Consider the following 27542-nt stretch of genomic DNA (forward strand, 5'->3'; position numbering starts at 1 on the left):
AGCCCTTGGGGCAGAGGCAAGCCACCCGCCATACCTCCAGTGAAATGCCAGAGTCTCCACCAATGCCAGAGCCAGGCCCTCTTGCTGGAGCAAGTGGCCAAGCAAGGCCCTTTGTATGAAACGTCCCATGGAGCACTGGTCTCCTGGAATCTCAGTAGACGCCCACACCCCCAAATGATGACATGGGACTTTGTCAGAGAAGCCCAGCACATGTGTCAGGGGCTCGAAGTTTCGAGCTTGACTCCTTCGATTCTTTAAACACCTGTTGTCTGCATTCAACCAGGACACTTTCTACCAGGCATCGTGTTAGGTGGTCTTTAGTGTGGTTCTCCTCCCAGAGTGACAGCTGCTTTAGGTCAAGCACGGCAAGTCACCCGGATTCATATTCCACCCAGCTGCAGCCCGAGGTGGACCTCACACTCACAGATGTTCAAGACTGGTTTGCTGAGGGAACCGAGCTAGGCTAGACCCGGGTGGATGTGCGTGACATGCACCGAGGGAAATAAGGCATTTGATGAACATGGGAGACGATGGTCTGGAAAGGGCTTGGGGTCATTATGTTTACAATCTTATTTACACAGGGAAGCTCAAATATTGGAATCCATGCCACTTTAAAATATTAAAGTCAGATTTTCTTTTCTAATGAGGTGCTCCGAATTAGTTTCATGTGCTCTAGCTTGCCAGTGGGGGCCTGATAAGGTCTTGGAAGGTCACCGCCAAGTATAAGCTAATATCAAAAGCAAGTTTAATGAACTTCTATACTATTACTGCAGGCATACTGGTTTTCAGTGGTAATTTGCATGGTTTGGAGCAGCCTGGTGAAGCTAATTAGAAATAACTTGAAATAACTTAAGAATATGAACAAGAAATGAGATGTTCATAAGCAAATATCATGGAAAGAAAAATTAAACATGAACTAATGGCAGCTCCATTTGGGTGTGAAGAATCTTTGAAAGAGAACAGTAACCACGAAAACACTCCTGTGTAAGAGACTGTGAGAATGAACCAAGGAGTAGACAGGAGCAATATAATACACAGGAATAAGCACTTCATTTACAAAAGATGGTGATGATATTTTCCCAATTTGCCATTGTCTTCAAAAAATTAATGCATGTATTTAATAACTAGGTCCATTCATTCACTATCCTATACTCTGCTAGGTGCTGAGGAAATAGTAGTGAATAAAATACTGTCCCTGACTTTAAAATCATAAAATATCTCTTTTTGCTATTAGTTTAAAAACAAAACAGTTTATAACACTATTAATGGAAATCTCCTCTTTTAAATTGGACTAAATTCAAGTTTATATACCATATTTTTATGCACATATTTGTACACATAATATTACGCACGTATATACAATTAGAAAGCTTATTTATTTTAGATAGTAAAATCAATGTGACTTTTTTTCCCTGTAAGGGAAAAACAATTTAAGATGTGATGTAGCTTATAGCTTCTGAAATCATTAATAGCCAGTTATACTGGGGAAATATTAACTCAAGGAAGTTAGTGCAGTTCCAACTATGTAACTGCAATAGCAAGTTAAGGAGAGTGGAGTGACCACACACCCCTTAGCCTAGCATTCAAGGCCTTTCAGGAAAGATGACAACTGACTGCCTAAACCTGTGTCCTGCCACACCTCTCTATGCACCTGCAAGTGATGCTACTTACAGCCCCAGGTACGAACCCCACGTGCCCCACAGCACAGCCTGCACACGTGTCCTTTCAGGGGAAGCCCCTGCTCCCGCCTCACGGTGGCCAAGTCCTGCCGCATTTGGTGAGGTCCTTGCCCTGCCAGCCAGAATGACCTCTCCTTCATCAGCTCTCACTCAGTGTTCAATCTTGACTGTTCCCTTGGCACGTGTGACTTCTCCTTTTCTAGCCATTTGAACTGTATTTTTTCTCCTAAGCTAGAAAGCAGGCTCCTTGAGAACTTTTACTGCATTGACCTGCATGCATTCCATTGTACCAATTATTTGCACACAGTAGGCATGCAACAGTCTTGGTTGGCTAAATACAAAGACGAATGATCTGAGAATTCTGCACAGTATAGAAGCACAGACATGAATCGGTCATTGAAGTCACCGAGAATTTTCTTTTCTTTACATGCAAAACCATTTAGAAATGAACAGTATCATGTGAGATCACACCCAGCATTAAAGAAATTAATTATCAAAGAAATGCATGTCGTGGGCAGAGCTCCTTTCCTCTTCATTTCCAGACGTCAAGGCCTTATCACTAAAAGCTATTAGCAGTTGCAAGAAGATAAGAGAAAGAAATCAATTAAATAAACTTCATAATGAAAACTGCCTGGCGAATGTCAGAGGGCTCCTTTTGATGTCTGGATTCCATCTGTTTGCCTCTGCTATTTTTGTCTCTCCTTGGAGTTGGAGAGGCTTACGGTTCATGCGTTTCTGGTTACACGTGTGGAGCCTGAGTGGTTTTATAAGGCGGATTCCAGAGCTTCCTTCCTTGAGCCACTGCCATTTTTTTCTCCCACGCACTGATACTAGAGTTCCTTCGGGGACTGCTGTCTAACAGCCTCAAATGGGGCAATTTCATGGGATTAGGATCTACTGGAACAGATGTGGGAAACGTCTGACATCGCGATAGAAGATGCCAAATAGCAGTTGCGGATGTTACTTTCTCACGCAGCACGGCGTACAAAATGATGCAGAAAATGTGATATGGTTTGAGTCAACGCTATCTTCAAGAGTCTTTCTTGCAACTATTTCTTTCATAGCAGAGTCTCATGAGAGTCTGCAAGTCCAACAGATCTTGAAAAAAGTATGCTGGAGAGGGAAGCGCGGAGACAACTGTTCTAAGAATGTCAGTTACTGTAGAGCATCATTGGACCATAGAGGAAAACAGTTAAGCATTTTTTCTTAACTGACAAATTTTGAAGTCTTCTGAATGTAACCTTGTGTTCCTATTTAGAAATATTAACAAAAAAAAACCCCTAAATATAGCAGTAGATGCTTGTATCCTTTCTCGTATTCACTTAGAAGAGTTCTAATCTAGGCATTAGTTCTTAAGAGCTTTCAGGATTACTAAAGGGATACTACTTGAAAAAAAAGGAACCATGGCATTTATGAAAAATATTCAATGTTTTAAAATTATTTTTTCACACTCTAACATCTGTTGCTTCTTTCTTTAGTTAATTATAAGTCCCTTTGAAAATTATTATGTGTGTGGATCATTTTAACAACTGAAATTACCCATGTTCAATAACACCACTGGAGACACTCAGATAAAACAAGTAAGAAAATAGGAAATGCAAATCTCAAGCAAAACACAAATTAAAACATATCGTTGTTATAATTAAACGTCGTCACTTCTGCAAAAGGAAGAATGGTCTGCCATGAGCCAAGCCAAATAACAAGCATCATGTGATCAAAACTGATTTTAAAGTCCTCTGGTTTTATTTGCATAAACACGTGAACTATTTCTACAGCCCACCCCATTCTTGTTAACTGAGAATCAGCACTAAGAGTATATCACGTATTGTGAATAAGGCTACTACAGTGAACATGGGAGAACAGGTATCTTTACGAGGTGGTGATTTCGTTTCCTTTGGGTATATGCCCAGAAGAAGGATTGCTGGGTCACATGGCGCTTCTATTTTCAATTTCCTCAGGAATCTCCACACTGTTTTCCATTCTGGCTGTTACAGTCTACATTCCCATCAGTGCCGTGTGATCTACATTATCCCTGACCTCACCGGCACTTGTTATCCCTTGTCTTTATAATAATGGCTATCCTAACAGATGTAAGGTGGTATCTCACAGTGGTTTCTATTTGCATTTCTTTGATGATCAGTGAATTTGAGTACCTTTTCAGGTACCTGTTGGCCATAGTTATGTCTTCTTTGGAGAAATGTGTATTCAAGTCCCTTGCCCATATTTTAATCAAGTGACACATTTTCTTGCTATTGAGTTGTATAAGCTCTTTATATATCTTAGATATTAATCACTTATGTGATATATGGTTTGTAAACATTTTCCCCCAACATATAGGTTGCCATTTCGTTTAGAAACAAGCTAAGTATCCACCAATGCATGAATGGATAAAGGATCAGTGAGATACACACAAACACCACACACACACACACGCTCGCAGTGGAATGATATTCAGCCTTATAAAGGAGATCCTGACATTTGTCACAACATGGATGTACCTGGAGTACATTACCCTGAGTAACAAAAGCCAGACATAGAAAGAAAAATGTTGCATGATCTCACTTATATGTGAAATCCAAAGAATAAAAAGGTCAAATGTATAGAGATAGAAAATAAAACAGTGGCCCCCAGTTCAGCAGGAAGGGAGGAGAGAAAGTGGGAGATGTTGGTCAGATGACACAAAACAGCAAATGTGATGAGCAAGGTTAAAGACCTAACGTACCACGTGAGAACTACAACTAGTAGTAGTATATTGTATTCAAGAATTTCGCTAAATGACTAGGTTACAGCTGCTCTTGCCATAAAGAGGAGCAATGAGTGCCCTCTGGGAGATAGAGAATATGCTAATTTGTTCCACTGTAGTAATTATTTTACTATCTATTTATGTATATTATACCATCGCATTGTATATCTTAAATAAACACAATAAGGCAGGGCGCGGTGGTTCACGCCTGTAATCCTAGCACTCTGGGAGGCCGAGGCAGGCGGATTGCTCGAGGTCAGGAGTTCGAAACCAGCCTGAGCAAGAGCAAGACCACGTCTCTACTATAAATAGAAAGAAACTAATTGGCCAACTAATATATATAGAAAAAATTAGCCGGGCATGGTGGCGCATGCCTGTAGTCCCAGCTACTCGGGAGGCTGAGGCAGCAGGATTGCTTGAGACCAGGAGTTTGAGGTTGCTGTGAGCTAGGCTGATGCCACGGCACTCAGTCTAGCCTGCGCAACAAAGTGAGACTCTGTCTCAAAAATAAATAAATAAATAAATAAAATAAAGACAATAAAATTTACTTTAAAAAAAGGAGGGATAATTTGTGAACAATAGCATCAATACACAAAAACAATGTGGAGAATGAACTAGTTCCCAGACCGTCTGGATCTTCGTGCACACTCTCCTTCCACAGTCGTAAGCAGAGACTATACCTTCCTTATTCACACTGCTATCCCAGAGCCCACAACAGGGTAGAAGCATCATGTTTACTTAAAGAGATGGTGGAATAAAAATGAGTCGAAAATGAAGATGCCAGATTCCAGGTGGAGAAGTGTGAGTTCAGGTAAATCATCTATTAAGACTGCGATGCATGCAGGTCTTTAGAAGCTGAATAAACCAAGCAGCACAATCAATTAAGTAGATGACAAAATCTTTTGATCAGAGGTATGTCTCGGCAGGTTTTTGTGCAATTGTTCATTTACTTGGTTTTAGAAAGGGTTTAGCAATGAGTCTGCTGAGGCGGTATGTTGGCCCTTTACAACATGGAACCCGCAATGGGTCACGGCTCTGCTTGTCTCCTTTTCTGTGTGTTGGGTGAGCAGAGTTAACACCAATTAGAGCCGAAGATTTCAGGTTGGGGTGATGGGGTGAGGAGAATGTTGTTCTCACGCAGTCACGGCCCAGGCCGCCCTAAGGCCTGAAGATGCCTCCTGAAACAACATCTCAGCCTGTACAGCGATATACTGGGATGAAATATGATTTTTTAGCAAGCGGAGGAAAGAATGAATTATCCAAAGATGCACATGAATACAAGATCCGACTCTTGATGATACAAACTGCACGCCAGGGCAGGAAGTCCTCAGCTGCCAACAAGAAGGACAACATTGGTACATCCCTTAAGGGTAAGTTGGCTGGATATCCAAATCTCTTCCTTAAAAACATGAATGAGAAACAGTACTCCAAGAGAGAATTGTCTTTTAACTTCAGTGACAAGCACCTGGTCCAACCAGAAGTACACAAGGTGGGCTACAGCAATTGAACAAACATAAGTGCCCAATTTGAAGGGGATATTAAATCAACGAAAAGACCCAATGAATGTCTTCTATGAATAATTCATGGCTGGCTCAAAACTGTGAGCAGGGCTATAATCAAAGACTGAAGATGCATTTGGAAAAGAATATTTTCTGATTATTTTTAAAGATACTGCTATTAAGACTTTAAATTTGTAAAGCCACATTTAAGTACTCATTATTAACAGTTAAAAATCTGACTTTTTTAAAAACAGAAATGGGGATTTCGTATGGCTGAGTATGTGTTATGCCTTTAAAAGAATGTTTATTTTGCGTGTACTGTCTATTCACATAGGCCTATAAAATATTTTTTAAATTGTGGACATTTAGTAGAAATTGTTATGACTGAAAATACTATCATTGTGTTTCTATACATAAATGTTACCTATTTTAATATTAGAGAATATTTATCATGGAATTTATTGGAAAATTACAAAGGAAAAATGTGTGTTTGTGTGTGTAACTGAAGCCACTTTTACAGCAGAAAATCTCTCTTCATGAAAACTTCTTCCAATTAACTTTACAATCACTGAATTTGAATTATTATAGACAGAAAAAAAACATAATTTTTTAAAGCCAAAGAAATCTGTACAACAGACTCTTCCAACACTATAAATAAAACATATTTTTGAAATATTCCAGATCTCCATACCGATTGCAATTTCCAGAGATTGTAGATGATTATTTATATGTCCTAGAGGCAGACTCTTGATGGATTAATTCCTATAACTCATCATTTTTCTTTTCTTTCCATCTGTGTCATGTATCATTCTTAAACTTGATTGCCAAACTTTCAGTGCTGAATTTTAGAAAACTCATATTTTTGTGGCCATCTGCTGTGCCACTCGACTTTGTGTACCGATATTAACTTTTTCAAAATGCTCCAGCCTATTTTAACAAAATGTGGCATTTTTACTCTGATAATCTTTCATATTTGCAAGTTCTTCACTGAGATATTTCGCAACAAAAGAAAGCAAATTTTGCATTTTCATGCTTATGAAGATGTAATATCAGTTTCAGCTGGGAAGATCAATCATTTCTCTTGCAGAAGAATATCTGGAAATATAAGTAAATGCATTTTACAACTACAGTGCAATGAAAGAGTTGATACCGTGACCTTCCTCAGGCATGTCAAGGTCATCTGCTTAGCTTGTCTGCTAATGGAGCACATGAATATCCCTAGATCATCTATCAGATGCAGCAATTGCTAAGAAGTTGCCTTTTCATGTCAGACATTAAATAGTATTTGAAAGCGGAGGGAAGCAGAAAGCAGTTAGAATGATTTTGACTCAGACTAGCTGAAGTCACCAGGACCTTTTGATATCACACCTCAGCCCGTCCCCACCAAGAGTGGCTCCCAGGGAGGTGAGCCCCTCGATGACTCCAGCTCTGCCTCCCTGCTTCTCTCTTCCTCCCCAACCAGGGGACCCCTAAGGCTCCCAGCATTTGGGTTCCATTTTCACAACCGGACACACCAGTATCCAGAGGAAGAAAGGAGCAGTCCTTTCCTACTGTCTCTTTCCAGGGGACAAGGAAACCTTTCCCAGAAACCCAGTGGCTTTTCTTTCATGTATCCAAGGCAAAAACTGGTGCCCATGATGGAGAAGCACTGTGCTCAACAAAAATAACCGAGAGGAAACGGAGGATAATCTGGCCCAATAGGAAGTATCCACAGCTATTTGATGGCTGGAAAGTTCCCACGGGTCTATGGCACCCTGCGGGGTAGGAGGGCCCAGGCAGTGTTTAACCTCAATTATTGGACTGTAACTTCAGAAATCCTGTCCTCATTGATCTGTTCTAGTGTGTTTAGGATGTGTTTCCATGAACCCAAGTGTAACACATGCTTTTGGGACTGCACAGCCCCTCAGCCCGCTGCAGTCCTAGCTGCCAGCAAGGTGGTGGACAGCGTTCTGCTAGCATCATCCACCTACGGACACACCTCGCTTCCCGTGGTTTTTAATGTTGGGGGTTTTCTATGGAGCCCCAGGAGACTGATGGGCTTGTGAGGGTGCAGTCTAGGAGCATCCTGATAGGATGGCCTTGCTAATAAACTATCTAACAGAGAAAAATAAACTATCAGAAAGAAAGGGGAATAGACTCAAAACATATAATCGCCCCTTTAAAGAGAAAGATCACAGCACAAGTGTTCCTTTGTTTGATTAGCCAGATGTGGCTTAAATGATTTATTTGAGTTTGTGTTCCAGCACTTGAAAAGAACTGAGCAGGTAGGAGGAGCACAGACCCCGGTTTCTGCCAGACCAGATTCTGAGGACCCTGATAAGCTAGCCACACAGAGAAGAGGGGGGAAAAAAGGGAAAACGGAGGCAGCAGTTTTCTGCTATCAGCTGAGAATGATCACTTTTTCCTTCCTTTGCTTCCCCATAAAAACCCTAAGCCTCTTAGGCCAGCACTTCTTTCTTTCCTTCATGCCGAGTCCTTCCCCAACATGGTAAGTAAATAAACTTTCTTTCTTTAAAACTATTCTTTGTGCTGAGAATGCTTTCTCGCCCTGTGCCACGAGTCCCCACCCTAACACGTCCCTCTTCCAACAAGAGCCATGGAGGTCGGCACTCCTGGGAGTCTTCTGCAGGCTTCTCAGTAAAACAGGCCTGCTGCCCACAGCAGAGACCTCAAGAACATACCCTAATAGGGCCTCTCCCTCTTTCCTGCCTCACTCCCCTCATCCTTTCCACCCACTGCTGTAGATTCACCTCTCAAATGAACTACCTGCCCTAAGCACTTGTCTCAAACTTTCCTTTAAAGAGGGCTTGAGCGAGCATGCTGGGCTTGCCCCCCTTCTCAGCTCCTAGCCCTGAGATGCAGTCCAAAATCAAAGAGTGGAGGTCTGTGTGTCTCAAGGCCTTTGAAGAACTGAGTTTCTACACACTCAGATCAAGGCTGGGATGGCACCCAGGGTGCACTGCCTGTCAACAAGGGTGCTACTCACATCTGTAAGATGTTTAACATCCCCCTGGAATTCTGCAGTGCACAACCTGCTCAACTGTATGATATATGGAGTGGCTTTGGAAGGATAGGGATTGGAGGGGGCATTCCCTCTCAGGTGCATCTGAATACGTGTGGCTCCCCCACAAATCCTCTCATCCCAATGGGCCCTCACTTACATGCACACTGGGAGGTCAGTGATGGTCAACTGTCATTCTCAATAAGTGACTAGCTTTTATTCAACTTTTGGGTTGGATGATTAGCTTTACCAAATTTGCTGTTGGTTTCACTCAGCTGGGCAACACGAATTTCTATAAGCATGTTGGTGTTAATGTTATCATTAGGAAAACTGCATTATTTATGCTTTTACATTACTTGTTGAATACCAGATGAGGCCACAGAGTGTGGGAGAGAAACATATAGCTACCGCTGTAAAATCTGACCCTGAGGCTAGCAGCACCTTCCATGAGCTGGGCCATCTGCTTCTTCATGCCAAGTTATTACCATCTATGAGATGATTACTCTAAAAAGAACACCATGTCACTGGATTGTTGAGCGGAATAAATAATAAATTCCATAAATAGTACTTTAAATAATACCTGGCATGTAACAATTATCATGATAGCTGATGATGTGTGGTGATGAAAAATATTATCTTTATAACAATGCTGTATGTTTTCAATGGGGTTATAGTCAAACTATTTTATATATTTATTAATTTTATTTATGAAAATTGCCTTTTTAGGGTTATAAAGTTCTATTTTCATGAACAATAGATAAAATTAGTTGTATGTAAACCAGGCCAACTGGCTTGTGAGAGTAAGAACAGCTTCCAGACATATAAATAAGTCGCTCACACCAATAGCCCAGGCAAGAGGGTCCCCATCAGTGAATGGGGCTCCAGGTATAGTTAGGGACAGCAAGTAAATGTTTGGGACTAGATCTAGGTCCAAATTAAATACCAGTACTTTAGTATCATATATAATTTAGAATAGCTGGCAGTGTTCGAGTACCTGCAGCCTGACATGTGTTGGGGTCACGTTGTACAAAGGCAACTAAAGCAAACAAGAATAAGTGAGCAAAGAGAAAACTTTCCATGCATCTCCTTGGACAAATTTGCCCGTCCTCCAAGGCAGGACTATGGATCTCTGGGAAACCATGCTCAACAATGAGGAAACATCAAATAGGAATGCAAAGAAAACTAGAATAACAATTACAGACAGGCAAACAGCCAATTTCAAAACTGTAGAGCTGTAAAAACCTCAGTCTGCCCCAGGTTCCCCTTCCTCTGTATTTTATGATGAAAGGAGGTATCAGCTGTCCCATTTGAATCTCAGTAGATACCTTTGCAGAGAGGTTGTTATACTCTTGAAGTACTAACATATTTGTAGTACTGAAAATCAAATGGGGAACTGGAGATAATTTTAGCCATCTAGGAAGAAGGGAAACTGGTTTTTCTAAAAACTATAGGTATAAATGTTCATAGAGCATTAAAATGTTGCTCACTTGATATAGGCAAAATGAGGAACTAACAGATAGTTGCTTATCATCCCAGGAATCAACATTCCATCAGAGTCTAATAAGATATACTATAAGGATGCTTGAAAAATATTTTACTACATACAATGCTAAAATATATATATGTATATTACACCAATAGATTATTCATACTTATTGAAACATTACCATGTTCAGAAGTTGAGATGAAAACATTTCTTAAAATAAAACTACAAAAAAAGTCTACAGTATCCTTTAAAATATCACCAAATTAAGAATATAGTTACAAAAAGTATACAAAAATATAAAAATACCCAGAAGAGCAAGTAACTTATAGAAAAATCCTGAACTTTGATTCTGATCCCAGATTTTGAGTGAGAGCAGTAATATTAAGCAGATAAGGCTGGATGCAGCTCATGCTTTTTAAAAAATTAATATCATTTGAACTTAAATAATTTTTGTTTTACTGGTGAGGCCCTTGAAAATTGAGCGTGCTCATGTTTTACTGGCCTGGGGCAAATTCACCGGATACTTTTCAGAAATAAGACTGGAGCTAAAGCAAAAACAAATGCACCTGTTTGGGCTTTTAAAGCATCTCATACCGTGAGTGAGGGGTCTTAGCTCTTGCCCATTTACCTGACTGTTCTTGCCCCTGTGCTTTCTGAGGGGGCCACAGCATCCAAGGTATTTTTGGGACCTTTGGGTGAAAAGCCCTGGGCCTGGAATCTCGCTCTCCTGGCGGTAGGGTCATAGGTACCTAACTAGTTTTTCTACTGGTTTCGATTTTCTTATTTGGAAAATCAAGACTACGTGAGAAGACATTTCCCAAAAACATTTTGAAAGCACTAATACGCTACAGACAAGTGCGGTATTTTGTAACGGTGTCATTGTTTTTATACATCGCCACCCATTTAAAGTTCCAATTGCCAGGTTTCACTTGCTCCTAAATTTAGCCGTTGCACCATTTATTCGACACAAACCCATTCTAGTCTGTTACATCAACTCTGATTAACCTTCACAGAACCCCTTTGACAGCGTGTATCGATCGTGAAGCGTTTCTTCCTGACCTTTCCGGGCCTTCTGTGGCCCGGTTCTTTTGTATCTAGGAAATAAATCCTTATCCTGTGCTCCCTGTTGATATCTTAAATCATAGCTTTTGGTCAATTGTTTCATACTTTGTGTGATATTTCAGTAAGAAATATAGTGCTGGCAGTACTAGGTCTGTTTCTCTTTTTAAATCATTTTAGCTGTATCTGATGCTGTCTCAGCTTTATTCTTTCACACATCTGCTAAACCTTTGAGGGAATTGTTAGTTACATTAACTTAAAAATAATCCTATTGATACAACACAACATTTTTACATCCTTCCTCCTTTCATGTGTTGTGATTTTCAGCCAAAACACAGAGCTACGATTTGTGTTATGAGTTTATGTTTGATGAATTTCCATGCTCATGATAATCTCCAAATGGTACTCTCATGGTTGGCAGGAAGAAAATGATCATAATATTTGGAAAATCAAGGGTGCTGATGAACAAGAGAAGACTTATGAAAAGACAAAGAGCTCTTCCTTCTCTTAAGATACACCTTGACCTAAATAAGTGTAAAGAAAAGTAAGGAATTATCATTTATCACTTAACATTGAGCAAATATAATATGCAAATGAGTCATGCCATGAAATTCTATTTGTGCCCAGCAAACCAGTTCTGAAATGCTGGTCCATACCCGCTAGCAACTTGCCTGCTACTGGGCAAGTTCGTTCATCTGTCTCAAGTTGAGTTTTCCCATCACTAAGTGTAGGTAATAATGAAAACTGCTCACAGGGATTCAGGGAGAATAAACATGATATGTTTTAATTACTACTATTGCATGCATGGCATGTGCTAGGTATTCAACAAAAGTTAATTGTTTTAATATGTAAAACAATTTCAGGCTATTATAACATGCTTAAACAACTCCAGTGTGTGTAGTTATAATGTCATATAATTATAACTTACTTCTAATATTTAATTTGACATTACACAGTAAGTTGGGATTTGCAAGACTTGATCTAACAAGTATTGTTATGGTTACTATTATCAAAACAATATCCAACAAATATTGTTATGGTTACTATGAACAAACAGGTTAAAAATGAAATGTAAGTATGCCAAACATAATCAATATAAAACATAAGTGCTATTTGTATATTAATCCAAAATATTAATATATAACATCTATATATTAATGTAAGATATTAATATAAAATAATTTAAAATGTAATAAAATATAAAATGTCATTTCTATTATATTATTAAAAGATAGAATATTTTTTTCTTGAAACTATGTTGATGCTAATAATCATGGTGACAATAATTTCTATTTTATGAATGTCCATGTTAGATTTGGCACTGGGCTCAGGTATATACAAATATCATGTATCACATGCAGTCTTTCAGATATCACCGTCAGCCAGGTGTGAACGTCCTTATTTCATTTGGACACGCTGACCTGGAGGGGTGGGACAGGCGGGCGAGGCCCCAGGACACACCACAGGGTCAGGGCCTCTCTGACCTGCCATGCTACCCCGTCCACCTGCTCTCTGCAGCCACGGGTGTGCAGGGATGACATGCCGCCTGGGGAAGGGCAGTGAGAACCAGAGGACCCCACGTGCTCCTGTGGTTTTCGCTTTCTTGGAAGTGGGGAGTAAATGCCTGTTCTTCAAGTGTCCTGGTGTAGCTCATCCCAAGCTCATCAGAGGTCTCAGCCACTGGGGAGGGACATTTGTTGGAAGTGGCAGTCAGCTGGACACAGGTGCCTCAGGGTCTGGAGATAGAGGGCCAGGATCACAGAATCAATGACTTCAGGACCTGGCCCTGGACTTTTTGGAACAGACAGGAATCCCAGAGGACAGTGAGCGGGTCTCAGGTTCACACAACTGAGTGGCTGCATGAGATCCAGGTCCTCCCTCTGTGTCTGTCAATCAGCTCCTAAACTAACCCCGGGATCCAAGTGCCTTCAACATTGGGGACTTTACACGCAGGGTTTCACGGGGAGAGCTAACTGTTTTGGGCAAGGGGCCTTCACTGCCTGAACTAAACCTCTTGAATTGAGATTTACACAAAGGCTTGGTGACTTAGTCAATGTAACGGTCAGGAAATTAAGGTTCTCACACTTTCCACACACCTGTGCTTTACTGGGTAAATGACATTTTGTTAGAAGACTGTCATTTTTAATAAGCTGGAGCTCATACAAGCAGCTGAAACCTTGGGGTAACAAAGAAATGAGAGTAGAGAGGGCTCAAATGTGAGACCTTCTGTCACACCTTGTAAGTGTCACTATCTTTGACACTGTGGCTCTAGGTGGGAGGAACTGTCACTCCCTTCTTGAAGGAGGAGACTGAGTGAGATTCAGAAATCTCACCTCCTTGGTGTCCAGCGAGATACTAGCAGGCAGATGATCACTTCGTGACCCCAAAATCAATACATTCCCTAAACTCACAGCTACTTTCTGGATAAAACAACTTCTAAAACAAACACATGTCATAGCCAAAGATTTATAACTGGCAGCTAGAAGATGAAGACCACAAATGTTGTTTTTAGTTAGAAAACTATAGTTTTTAAATGAACTTTGTAGGAATTTAATTGGTACAGTAGATTTTCCAAGCAATGCAAAGAAACCAAGCCGGTCCTTTATCTTGCTTGTGTTCCTCCATTGGCATGAGCAGACACTGCTGCCTTGAGCGACAGAAACTGGCTGGGCATGGAGTCTCATCCCTGTAATCTCAGCACTTTGGGAGGCTGTAATGGGAGGATCACATGAGGCCAGGATTTGCAACCAGCCTGGGCAACATAGTGAGACCCTCTCTCTACGAAAACTACTAAAACTCAGCTGGGCATGGTGGTACACACCTATAGTCCTAGCTATTCAGGAGGCTGAGGTGAGAGGATTGTTTAAGCCTAGGAGTTCAGGGCTGCAATGAGCTATGATTGATCAGGCCATTATGCTCCAGCTTGGGCAACAGAGCAAGACCTAGTCTTGAGAGAGAGAGAGAGACAGAGAGAGAGAGAGAGACAGAGAGAGAAAGGAACTGGAATGCATGGGAAAGCCATGTTAGGATAAAAATAAATGTATTTCTATCATCAAGAAGTAGATTGCTCCTTCCTGAGCAATTACCACAATTACAACTTCCTGAAAGTAGGCTGCTACTAGATTAAGTTTGGTGGAAAAGACAAAAAAATAAAAGCAAACCATTCAATTACCTAAAAACTGACAGTGATCTCATTGGGGACATGAGTGATAATTTTTGGATTTGAAATCTGAGATTGCATTTGTTTCACAAACCATAATTCTGTAATAAATAAAGCAATAAATACATTGACATTTTAGAAAGATGTTTTTACACTTATAATCAAATGTGTCATGGACACACACACACACACATTCCAGTAACAATATAAGAGATCTGCTACACTCTTGCTTAATATAGTTTTTTTTTTCTTTCATTAAACTGTTTTAGTATATAATTATTGAAGTCAATCCACAGTGAGAAAATGAATGATGTGAACCATTTTCTGAATCCTCCATACAGCAAAGTGTTTGGAAACTAAAGTGTAAGACCAACTGAGATCGTTCATCCCATGGTTTCCCAGCAGGTGAGACACACCTTGGCAAGGAAGAGCAGACCTCAGTGCACGGACATCATGCCACCAAGAACAGGGGACAATATAGTTTAGTAAAGCATAAGGCTATGCCCTTTGGATGGTTTTCCTGGAACATACGAATATTCATAGATTTCCCCATTTTAAATTATTTAAAATAAATAGTTTTAAATTTCGGCCTCTGAAATATCAATAAATATACAATCCTAAACTATACCCTAACATTTTCATGGCTTACAGTTCAAGCTGATCTGGGAAGAACTGTCTCTATAATCAATAATAGACTCTATTAGAGCTATACAGCATCTTTGTCAGTACAAAGGGGAAGAAATCTAATTGAAGATCCCATTAACAAAAATCTCCTTGGGCCTGGTGTATTATCTGACAAAGCACCTCATAACCCTCTTCCTCTCCTGAAATTTCCCAGGACTATCTGGGCTGTGTGGGTTTTGCATCTCACAAAAGCAGGCTCTACAGCTGCACAGAAACATCGCTCAGCCTCATGAACCGAGAGCTGAAAGTGCTGCGAAGGCCAGCTGGAAACGTCAGCCAGGAAGCCAAGCCAGACCCCCTCCTGCTGAGTGTCTGCACCAGAACACTGGCCACCGTCCCTCCGCGTCCCCTCCATGGAGCCGGCACCAGGGAAGGGGGTATGGGTTGGATGCCCGGCAGGTGTCCATACTCAGTCTCTCTTACAGAAAACACAGGGAGAGCAAGGGCAGGCCTTTTGAAATGAGCTTGAGTAACTGGAATTTTATTAGACAGTTTAAAGTGGTAAAAGAAATATGACCTGCTAAGGCAGAAGACAAACAAAACCCGTAAGTTCTCTTATATCCCCTCTGAACTGGCACCGACTCACTCTGAACACAGCTCCGTGTAGTTTCCCAGTCAGGTTCTGCCACGGCATTCGCTCCTTGCCTTGGTGGGGACCAAGCAGCATGGGGACATTACTCCACATCGCAAACCAAATGTAGTCACCATGGTTAAGCAGGCCGGTGTTTTTGTTTTGCTCAGAAATCAGAACTGAAAAACTCCTAGGGCAGTTTACCCCATATGTGAATGCTTAACTCAAGAAGCCTCCAAGCTACTCTGAATTTCCAGGGTTTGGTTTAGACATTCTCATGAACCAGAAAAACTCGAATGATTCACATTATCTAGTGTGTGCAGAACACCTAGTGGCTGCCTGTGTTGCGTTTACAGAGTGCTTAGTCTCTGCAGAACATCTAGCATCTGCCGAGATTCTCATGTTTGTGGAAGATCTAGTGTGGGAGGGTCCCTGGTGCCCACAGAGCACCTACTGGGTGACAGCACCCAATGTCTAGACATGTCACGTTTTCAGAGCATTTGGTACCTGCAGAGCATAAAGTGTCTGAAGAGCACCTCGCACAGGCAGGGCACCTACTGTGTGCAGGAGCATCCGTGTGGGCAGAGAATTTCCTATGTGCTGAGTCCGGACACTCACCACGTTGCAGCCCGCACAGTCCGGCCCGTTCTCGCAGGTCCTGCGGCGAGCTTGAATGCCGCCCCCGCACTGGGCCGTGCACCGTTCCCAGGGACCCCAGCCCGTCCAGAACATGTGTGGGGGGCACAGCAAATGCTCGTTGCAGTATCTGAGGAAACCAAGAGGAAAAGGAGACTGATTAGTGCCGCCTGGGGCCGCTGACATTTCCGCTCTCCATCCGTGTGCCAGATGTTGAACACATGGGCATGCTCTGCGGGAAGGGGCGTTTGTACTCAGAGTGGTGGCACGGTACCACAGTACGGGGGGCAGAGGTGGCGCTGGCCATGCTGTGTGAGCACAGACAATGGGATGCACGGCAGACAATGAAGAAGATGCTGAACTCACAATGCAGGATGGATCTTCCTGTGCAGCCAATTAAAGGAGAAACAAAACAAAACCCTTCAAACAGACACCCAAAAGTAAGAGCGTACAGAAAATATCGAAGTAGGGCATTTATCTTCTAAACATAAACATTGAAAGATACAGCAGTTACAAAGTCAGGATAGCCTTATTTGGAATTCATTTCTCATTCCTGAATGACACAAGTCCTACATTTAGATCAGGATAAGTTAAAGCATGACATTAGCATGAAGGTCCGTGCTACGTATGACTTAGGTTACTTTTAAGTTTATATGTCGGTTCTCACAATGATGTCAAACAATCTTAACTTGAAAGACCACGAGTTATTCAAAAATAATTGAATTACTATACAATTTTACGAATATCAGTCTCATTTTGTAGGGATTAAACACATTTCTATTCTTTTACATAGACATGCATTTTGCCAACGTATAGCCAAATACCCACAGCCTCCTTTAGCCCTATAATGATTCACCTTTCTCTTGAATCTTTAATACTACAAGTGAAATGAAGTGAAGTGAGGGAGACAAACAAAAAACAAGGAGACAGTCTGTACAGCTATAGCCTATTAGTTGCAGCTCATAGGAAGGAAGAAATTACTCTGAACTTTGCTAAATGTAGTGAGACACACTGGTGATTTAAAACAGCAGTTCCCAACCTTTTTGGCACCAGGAACCGCTTTCATGGAAGACAATTTTTCCATGGAATGGGGGGCAGAGCTCAGGCGGCAATGGGGAGTGGCTGTAAACACAGATGAAGCTTCCTTTGCTCACCTCCTGCTGTGTGGTCCCCAGTTCCTATGTTTCGTGGAAGACAATTTTTCCACAGACCAGGGGTAGGGGATGTAGGGTGGGCAGGATGGAGCTCAGGCAGTGGCCCAGTTCATAAGAGGCCACCGACTGGTATCAGGCCAGGGACTACAGATTTAAAGGACTATTTAAATTCCATAGTCTATGTAGATAAGCCCAGATTAGCTTCCAGAGAATACTAGAAAGCAAGACTTTTTCTCATGTCTACTTCCCTTGCTAGGCCATCTGTCTTTAGAAACAGGAGGCAAAGGTTCTGATTTGCTGGCCTAAGTCAGGCACCTTTATTGCTATCATTATTAATAAATGCCTTCCCCTGCAGGGCACTAGGAAAAGAGAAGCACAGAGGGCTTTCTCATCACAGGTGCTCAGAGCCAAAGATAAACACAGCAAAATGGGCACAGCTCAGAATGTGCAGGGCAGGGGCTGGGCGCAGTGGCTCACGCCTATAATCCTAGCACTCTGGGAGGCCAAGGCGGGAGGGTCACTCAAGGTCAGGAGTTCAAAATCAGCCTGAGCAAGAGCAAGACCCCATCTCGACTAAAAATAGAAAGAAATTAATTGGCCAGCTAAAAATATATAGAAAAAATTAGCCAGGCATGGTGTCACATGCCTGTAGTCCCAGCTACTCAGGAGGGTGAGGCAGGAGGATCCCTTGAGCCCAGGAGTTTGAGGTTGCTATGAGCTAGGCTCATGAGGTTGCTATGAGCTAGGCCATGGCACTCGAGCCTGGGGAACAGAGTGAGACTCTGTCTCAAAAAAAAAAAAAAAAAAAAAAGGAAAGAAAAGAAAAAGAATACGGTGCAGGGCAGGAAACACTGTCTTAGTACAAAGTGGTATCACTGTGCTTTGCACGTGGAAAATGAAGTGCACCTCGGGAGTAGAAAATAAGGGCAAATGATAGCCAGCAACCAGGGGAAGGAAATTGCAAAGTGTGGTTTCTCGGCAGCAAATGCGGGTAAGATGGAACTGTCTTCCCACAAAGCTGGAAAAGCTCCGCGGAGAACGTGAGGGAACAGGTGCCGTGCGGAAAGCAGAACGCAGGGCGGCCTGAAGGGCACCCATAGGGTGGGGCGTGTAGCACACCTGCTGCTCTGGAAGAGCATGGAAGGAAGGAATGGGAACAGCGAAGGAAGAAAGGTCTCTTTTACTTTTGCGAAGGAAAAAGCTAAAAACGGCAACAGGAAGTGGAATGACCTATCTTTACCAAATGGGGTGGAAAAACTTGAACTCCATAAGGAACCAAGGAAGTTCCACAGAGCTCCAGAGATATAATGGCACCATCAGAGTTAGGGTGAAGACTGGTCTTGAGGGTTGGTGTCTCATCCCGAGGGTGGCCTGGGGCCCCTCAGATTTGAAGAACTGCTTCTGTTTCAGTATGGGGTCTGCGCCTCCAGAGATGGGGGCCACCAGCAGGAAAAGCTGATGGAGTGAACATCAACCAGAGGAATCCGGATTGTGACAACCCAAGTGAGAGACATCCCAAGCTGGGTAAATATGACGGGGTTGGGGAACGTGAGAAGAAGAGCTGGAGATGGGGTTGGAAATAAGATATGGCCACTGTGTGAGTGTATTGAAAAACAAACAGTGGAGTCCCAGTTCTTCCTTCTTCTTCCTGGCAGGGAGAGACGGCTGCTGTGTGGGGGCTGAAGGAGCCCCCAGAGAATTGAGACCCAATCAGGCAAACAGTTAAGTTTTTCTAAACTTTTAATGACAAGAGCAGTCAATGTAACTGAACACTTAACAGAACACCGTTCTTCTGTTCAGTTGTTAAGACAACAGAAAAGCGTTACGTCTCCCTCTTAAGGTGGTAACTATGGTTGCCTACAGGCATCAGAGCTCAGGGCCAGTGGACGTTCTCAGTGGAGCAGGAAAAGGGAGGAGCCTTCTAATTAGGGAACACGGCCTCTAGATGGAAGAGCCAAGGCGAAAGCAAGGACACAGTAGAAGAAAAGAATTTGACCTCAGGAGGCATGTGCAAATGTGTAGAGTTATGATAAGTAAATAGTAACATATGTGCTGGCGCATGGAGCATTCCAGGAGGAAATTGACATTTGTTTTGAGAACACATTTTGCAGAAGTCAAGAAAATTCAGAATAGCAGAACTCTCAGCATTTAATTAAAAATATCCATGTGTAGCTCACTGTGGGTAGAACGAGAAGGATAAGGCCATCTCCTGCTACCAAGCTGATTCGCTGACATGCAAAAGGTATGGACTTCCTAGACAGCGAGACCCTAATTTCAGCTTTCATACCCCGAAACAAACAAAAATAAAAAAGGTAAGGAGGGCAATGGAAAACCTTACTAAAAGTGTTTGTAAAACCTTTGACTTTCAATAAAGAGCACAGCAACTGTGCTTTCCCATGGCAAAAGAAATCATGGTTCACAAATACTTTCTCACATTTGTCTACAACAGGCCACCTGTGAAAATGCTCAGCATGTTATTACAGTTAAAAATCTACTCCAACCTGAGCATGTGGCATGGAACTCCCAGTCACTGGGAATAAATTATCTATTGGCTGCATTTTAAAGTTGTCAATAACTTGCCTTCCTTTTTTTTTTCTTCTTCTTCTTCTTTCCTCTTTCTTCTTCTTCTTCTTCTTTCCTCTTTCTTCTTCTACAGTAGTCCATGAAACAAGCCACACCAGGATCTGCTAGGGTGTCACCCTCGGAAATTGCGGCATCTCTAACAAGTCAGAGGGACTAGAAACAGCTGGGCTAGCTCTATCTCTGCATGTCTGGGGTTTCACTAAGGAATTCACTCTGGAAGAGACTGCTCAGAGGAAAAGCCCTTGCGAGCCCTTAAGTCTGGATCCTCTGTAATTGTGAGAAAGTGTCCTCCCCCCGACCCAAACAACAGTGGGGCTGGGGAGTCAGTTCCCTTGATAGCTCTGCTTGTTTAAGATTTTTATTAATGCGTGGATAACACATCTACACAATGGGCTGGCAGCTGGTTCTTCCTTTCTCTAGACCTCAACATGCTGCTGACTTAGGCCGAATAATGAGCTAAATGTCTTGGAAATTTTCTTGGCTCTCTTGAGTTTCCAGTTTCTTAAAGCGTTGAAAGACACAGATGCATTTCATGATGCATTAAAAAATTAAGATTTTAATTTTGCCCATGACTGCTCATTTCCATTTTGAATTTAAAAGCCAATTAATGACCCAGCATTGTTTCTCCATAAATTATCCATTTTTCCACAAACCTAGTCTCTATGAAAATAATGGTCTTTCTCATAATTCCATGTAGAAACTGCTGCCAAGCACTGTCGGGGAAGCTGGGCACACAGTAGGAAGCTGAGCGTGTGACTGTACAACCTTTTGTTACAATCTCAGGAAAATAAAAGAATCGGAGAAGAATTTAGTCACAAAACAGGTTCTTTCGAGAGCAAATGTGTGCCTCATAGGTCCTTCTCAGTCACTCCAGAGGTCTCTAGTGAGCTTGAGGGTGTCCCTCGGCCATCCCAGCAGCACCCCGAGGGAGAAAAGGGCAACCTGAAAAAGGATTGAGCGCGGCTTCTGTTTAGTGGAGCAGACTCCGGGGAAATCCAATGAAGACCCATAAAGTTTTTCAGACAGTTATTTCCACAAAAATACCACCAGCTGGGACGGAAAGGGGCAGAGAAAGTACAAATGCAAGAAGGCTGCCGGCAGCCCCACGTTCTACTGGAAGGAGGGGGGCTGATTAGCCCACCCAGCTGCACGCACATGCCTCCTTCAAGAGAAAGGAAGGATGATTCAGGAAGCAGAACTAAGAACCCAGAAGGCAGAGCCAAGAACCCTGGAGCATCACGCCTGGACCTGAAACTTAACCACACAACTCCTAACACTTGCCCAGCTAGATTGAAGAATTGCTATGAAGCAGTGAGTCTTTTGTAATTTCCAGCCTCCTGCATTTTGAACATAAATATCTACAGCTATCATCCTTGGCCTGTCCCACCATTGTACGTTGAGTCTGTTGTCTGCAATAACTCTTCTCTTTTCTTTTAGAGATTGACAGATGGGAACTACAGCCCAGGGAGCCTGGTCCACACCTGGGCCTGATTTACATGATAAGGTTCTGGACTTCGGGGAGATGATTAAATTGAATGAGACTTTTGGGGACCTTGGGGGTGGGTGAAATGCGTTTTGCACATGGGAGGAGGAAAGAGGGATGTGTTAGGGTTAGGGTTAGAAAATCGAATGCAGCACACAGACTTTAGACGACCCCAAGGATCCTGCCTCCTGACTTCACACCCTGGGCCATCCCCTCCTCTGAAGTGTGGACAGATCCTGTGTCTTACCTCCAATGGACAGAATGTGGCAAGGTGATGGGATGTCGCTCTTGTGATTGTGTTACATAAGATCACAATGCCCGTCTTGTGAGGAGACTTGCTGGCTGGGTTTGAGGAAGCACGTGACCATGCTGGGCAGACACATTTGGCAAGAAACTGAGGGCGGTCTCTAGGTAACAGCTAAGTAAGAAACTGAACTCCTCGTTTTGACAGCCCGCAGTAAACTAATACTGACAGCAACCCTAACAGCCATGTGGCGTTGGATGTGGGTCCTTCCCCAGTGGAGCCTCACAGGAGACGACAGTTCTGACTGATGCCTTGACGGAGGCCTGGGGAGGCCCCGAGCAGAGCACCCAGCCAGGTAAGCCATGTAGGAACTCCTGACACATGGAGACTGAGAGACAATAAACACTTGGTGTTTCTCCTGCTGTGGAACTATTGCTGCACCCCAGGAGGAAACTAATACAGATAATAACCTTTGCATTTTGATATTCACAGAGGTCCGTTTCTTCTTCCTTGTTGGTAGCCTCTTTGGGAATCTGTGCTTACACTCAGTTCCTGATACTCAAGAAAGCCTTTTCAAGGAAATTTCCGAACAAGAAAAATGTGTCTATATGTTCTAAAGTACATGTAAAAAATAAGTTAGATTTTTTTTCAGAAAAAAATAATGTGAAATACTTCTGAGAGTTTTGTTGTAGCAAAGCTCTGGCTTAATTATTCCACATATTAGAGATTTTGTCCCAGATGAGAAGTAACTAACTAGGGAATCTTTGGGGGAGAATTTATTTATTCACTTGGGGCCACTCAAAATATCTTTAGCGGTGATGGTATTTCAGTAGCATGATGTAATTTTATTAATGCTTCTACATGCCCAGCCCTGGGTCTTTTGTGTTCTCATATGAAGACCATGGTCTACTTTAATCTTCAGTTTAGTTTTCAAATATCTCCATTGTTGGAATCATGATGTTTTTTTTTTCTTTTATATCTCTTAGGTGGAGAGACTCTCCACATACATAGCAGAGAAATCTAAGAACCTTTTACTTGTGATGGGCAAGGAAGAAACACCAGGTACTTGGTTTTTTTAGCTTTCATTAACCTCTTGGTAGCCCCCAGAAAGGCTATTCAATAGGAAGGTTTGAATTTCATAAAAATCTTACAAAGTCCCTGGTTCTTGCCATCCATCTATTTATTAAATTCAAATTTTCCTCCAAATGCTAATCTACAAATGAACATTTCTTCTGCACAAAAAGGAACATTTTAAATGTAATCCCTCAAACACATGAGTCATCTTTTTTCCCCGATCTCTTTCTGAAAATGTAGCTTTATGAAAAATCATGTGGACACAGAAAACATCCATGCGTTAGCCACATATGTATGTGCTCAGCCTAGGAAATGTAGTAACACATGCTAGGCTTGTGGCAGTTCCTCCATTCTAGGGAAGTTTATGCACATGTGGAAGTGATTTTGCCCGAATGCATTGTACAGAGTGAGTATCCCTTATCCGAAATGCTCAGGACCAGAAATGTTTTGAATTTCATATGTTTTCAGATTTTTGAATATTGGCATATATGTAATGAGATATATTGAGGATGGGACCCTAGTTTAAAAACAAAATTCATTTATGTTTCATATACACCTTATACAGATAGCCTAAAGGTAATTTTTATACGATATTTTTAATAATTTTGTACACGAAGCAAAGTTTTAACTGCATTTTTGACTGCAATCTGTCACGTGAGATCAGATGTGAAATCTTCCACTTCTGGCATCATTTCAGTGCCCCCAAATTTCTGATTTTATAGCATTTTGGATTTCAGATTAGGGATGGTCAACCTGTACTAAGTGACAATTTATAGCATTTAAAACTGCCAACCGATTTTAAATCATACAAGGCTTGGAAATAGCAGGGAGACAATTCTTCTATAATAGGCTTTCCCACATACTAACTGGTGTCAGATAGAAAATGACAGGCCTGCACAAGACTGTCCCAGGGGACTACTTAAAAAATGACAAGCCCTACTTTGTAAAAATCATCTTCATTTCCCTCTTTGTCAAAAGGAATGAATTATTAATTGGTCAGTGAGAAATACAATGAAGAAAGAAAGGAATGATTCCCTTAGGAATGATTGTAGGTTAAAACAAATACCTAGTAGAGAACTACCTTGCAGTAAGTCTGTTGGTTTTGTTTAAATAAATACTAATCACACAGCAAATACCTACATACAGTATTTTTATAAGAGGCTCCACTGAACTCATGTCACCAAATAAAAGCCAACTACCTTTTAATTAAAAGGCATTCAAAGCCATTCAATACGTTTAAGTCATTATAGCAGAGTAATCATCTTAAAATCGCTGTGAAATCCACCTACTTGAAGCCTTTCCCAATAGTGATAAACTGGAATATACCTACAATAGGCAAGCAAGATTCAACAATCACAACTGCAGATTTTGAGGCTAAAATCAAATTCAAATTTTATACAAAGAAATATATTGTTAAATCCAATACTAAACTGAAATGTTGCCATGATGTGCTAAACGCTTAAAACAGATACGGAAAAGAATTCCCACATTGGGTTGCCCCGCAGCTTCATGGAGGGAATTTATTAATAGGCCAGTGAGTAGTTATCAATACAACTGGAACCCTGGATATGTTCTCACCTGCACTCCAGCTGCTTACTTGAGTTCAGACAAAAACTTTACCTCATGAGCCCAATAACTTCTGGACATGGAAACTTAATAGGTCTTCCTTGGAATTGCAGCTTTTGAAACTGGCCTAGCTGAATTCCCATGAGAAGAGTCGTTCTGCAGGAGACCAGCACAGAGGTGCACGCGGTCCCTGGGCCTCTGATGCCCTGGAAATTGCTCAGCTGAGTCGACCCAGCTGTGCAGGCAGCAGGGCAGCCCAGCAATGCTGTCAACCGGGGGGCTTTGCTCAAAAGTCGAGCATGTCAGAAAAGGAAGACTCAGCTCAACAGAAAGGGGTGCCGCAGATAAGCTGAGCTAGATCCAACTACAACCGCTGGGAAACAGACCTCACTGGAACGGGAGTCAGCGAGAGGGTGGCCACGCTGGGTGCAGGGCAGGCACCTACCTTTCCTCGCGGTTCTGCCCCACGCACACGCGGCCGCCGTGCCGGGGCGTGGGGTTGCTGCAGGAGCGCTGCCGCACCTGGAAGCCGATCCCACAGGTGGTGCTGCAGGGAGACCACGACGTCCAGGGGGTCCAGCCTCCGTTCCTGGGGGAGAGGAGGCAATAGGGTCACTGGGTCGCCCCAGCTCCTGCCTGCATCCATTGCCGAATGAATGCCTGTGGGGCTAATTGGAAGAGGGGTTGCAGGGTGGGACTGAGGCACTGTGCCCAGTGAGTCCCAATTACTATCATCCCCCCGCCCATAGGCATCCGATTTATAGTCACGATAGGAAATTTGGGGATAAAGTTTTAAGTGCACTATAATTTTACATGGGCTATATTAGAAACTATTAAGAAACCTGAGTTATGAAAATATTAAACTAATGAAGAATAATGTTTTTCACTGAAAAGCATTTGAAATGAATCTCTAAACCTCTAGACTAGACTTTATAATTTTTCACCTTTATCATCTATGAAAAAATGCACCTTTGAACAAAACGACCACCTAAAACTGTATATAACACTTTCTTTTATAATCTATTAAAATCATTAACTCTCCTGACAGCAATCATATTGATAAAGAGTGCTGTAATGTTTGCATACTCTTGGAAGCTTTAAAACAAACTTTATTAAAAATGAGGGAAGGAAATTTAAATTCAAATTCTTGGCTATTTTATTGCAAATTGAAAAAGATACAAAGAGTATAAGGAGTGCAAATTTTATATAAATATAGTATTTATGTTATTATATAGTGAGAATAATGTAGATACATAAAAATATTAAAAATAAAAATAAAATGAACCATTTTTTGAAAAGTAGTTTATAAAATAAACCATTATTGATTGCTAGAAGAATTTTTTTAGTATTGTATTTTTCCCTTAAAGTGCTTATATTCAGATTGTTTATAATTTGAATATCTCCCTTAGCAGTTTTCCCCTTCTATTAAAAAATAAGTTATAGATATTTTTAAAGATTTTATGTGTTAAGATATTTATTAAATTTAGATTCCAAATTCCACATAGATGGTCTACTGTATGTAGAATATTTTTCTACATCTGCCAAAACATATACATCTCTTTGGATATGCATCACTCTCATCCATACACCTAGTAGAGATCTATCTGCACTTCCTTTGGAAAAAAATAAAATATCATTACTTCTCAGTTTTACTTTATTCATGCCTTTAAAAACATGCAGGTCCACAACTATGCCATTGAAGGTCCAAGTGTAAATAATAAGTTGATTACATAATTTTAAAAATAATTTCAAATAAAAATTCTTCCAGAAAAAAGTCTTAGTATACTTCATATTTCCCTACTTTATTTACTGACACTTAGTGATATAAATAAAATACACAGTCATAGCTTTATGTATATTATAATAAAGCTGCTTTATGATAATTTAACCAAAATTACTATAAAGTAAGATAGATCCTCCCATGTTCTCATAAAAGTAATTAGCTAGTATCCTATACCCTGTTACCTACAATCTTAAAATTTATCCCACTTATTCACTGAATTACACCCAAAACTTAAATAGCAAGTTCAGCACAAATAAAATAACATTTTTACTTTTAAAGTTTATCTAATATGTAAAAAAAAATGTAGATGATGCAGAATAGAGTGCCTTCAAAATTGTTTGGAAATTCTTAATTTCTTAAACTACTTAACAAACATGGAATTTTATGGTATCTTCTATTTACAATACATGAAACATGTATACAGGGCAGAAAATAAATAAAAGTATACATAAGGACTAGGAATATAATAAATGAGGAGATAAATGAATGCAATTGTGTATGTATGTAATCATTATAGGGATGGGGTTACATACTTGTAAATGCTGCTTAGAGGCAGATAGTGGCCAAAGGAGCAGCATACAGTAAGCATATATCAGCAAGGGGACCAATTTTATGATTGCCAGTACAAAGCAATCCCCTTATGTATATAAAGCATCACTAAAACTGGCTCACTATTTATTTTCTAATCTTAAAATAACCACTTGTAGTATTGCGGCTCTGCTTAGAGAATGACTTTCCAACTAAACAAGTCACAGTAATGCACTTGATAGGCCTTTTCTCCATCAAACAATATGAGAAAAGAGTATTAGCTACTTATTATAACCTTCAAACAACAGCAGTTTGATAGCTTTTATAAAGTTTGTGCCAGGCACCGATGGAAACTACTTAGTTTTATAGGAAGTGTGCAGTGCATAATACACTGTTGACATACCCATGTCTTCTGTAATGCAAGATAACCTAATCTGTGTAGCTATGATTTGCTCCTTTCAACACTTTGGTGTGAAGCGTGTGAGCAGAGGGCAAAGTTTGCCCTTTGCACCTGCACCTTCCTCTTCTGGGCCCCCTTCCCCCTAGTGAGGCCTGGGTGCTTTCACGTCCTGGGCTCCCATACAATTTGATCACTCGATCTGAATTTCA

The 27542-nt window shown here is 41.3% G+C and overlaps 1 protein-coding gene across 1 annotated transcript in view; it reads right to left on the reverse strand.

Moving 5' to 3' along the window:
* Positions 1 to 27542, reverse strand: part of SEMA5A (semaphorin 5A) — a 453573-nt gene that overhangs the window by 49332 nt on the left and 376699 nt on the right. Inside the window, exons 15-16 of the mRNA XM_012791124.2 lie at positions 25068 to 25211; positions 16501 to 16648 (exon numbers count right to left, since the gene is read on the reverse strand). Coding sequence (XP_012646578.2) covers positions 16501 to 16648; positions 25068 to 25211 — 292 coding nt within the window. The remainder of the gene's footprint in view (positions 1 to 16500; positions 16649 to 25067; positions 25212 to 27542) is intronic.

This window comes from Microcebus murinus, chromosome 11 (assembly GCF_040939455.1).
Source record: "Microcebus murinus isolate Inina chromosome 11, M.murinus_Inina_mat1.0, whole genome shotgun sequence".
Classification (NCBI taxonomy): domain Eukaryota; kingdom Metazoa; phylum Chordata; class Mammalia; order Primates; family Cheirogaleidae; genus Microcebus; species Microcebus murinus.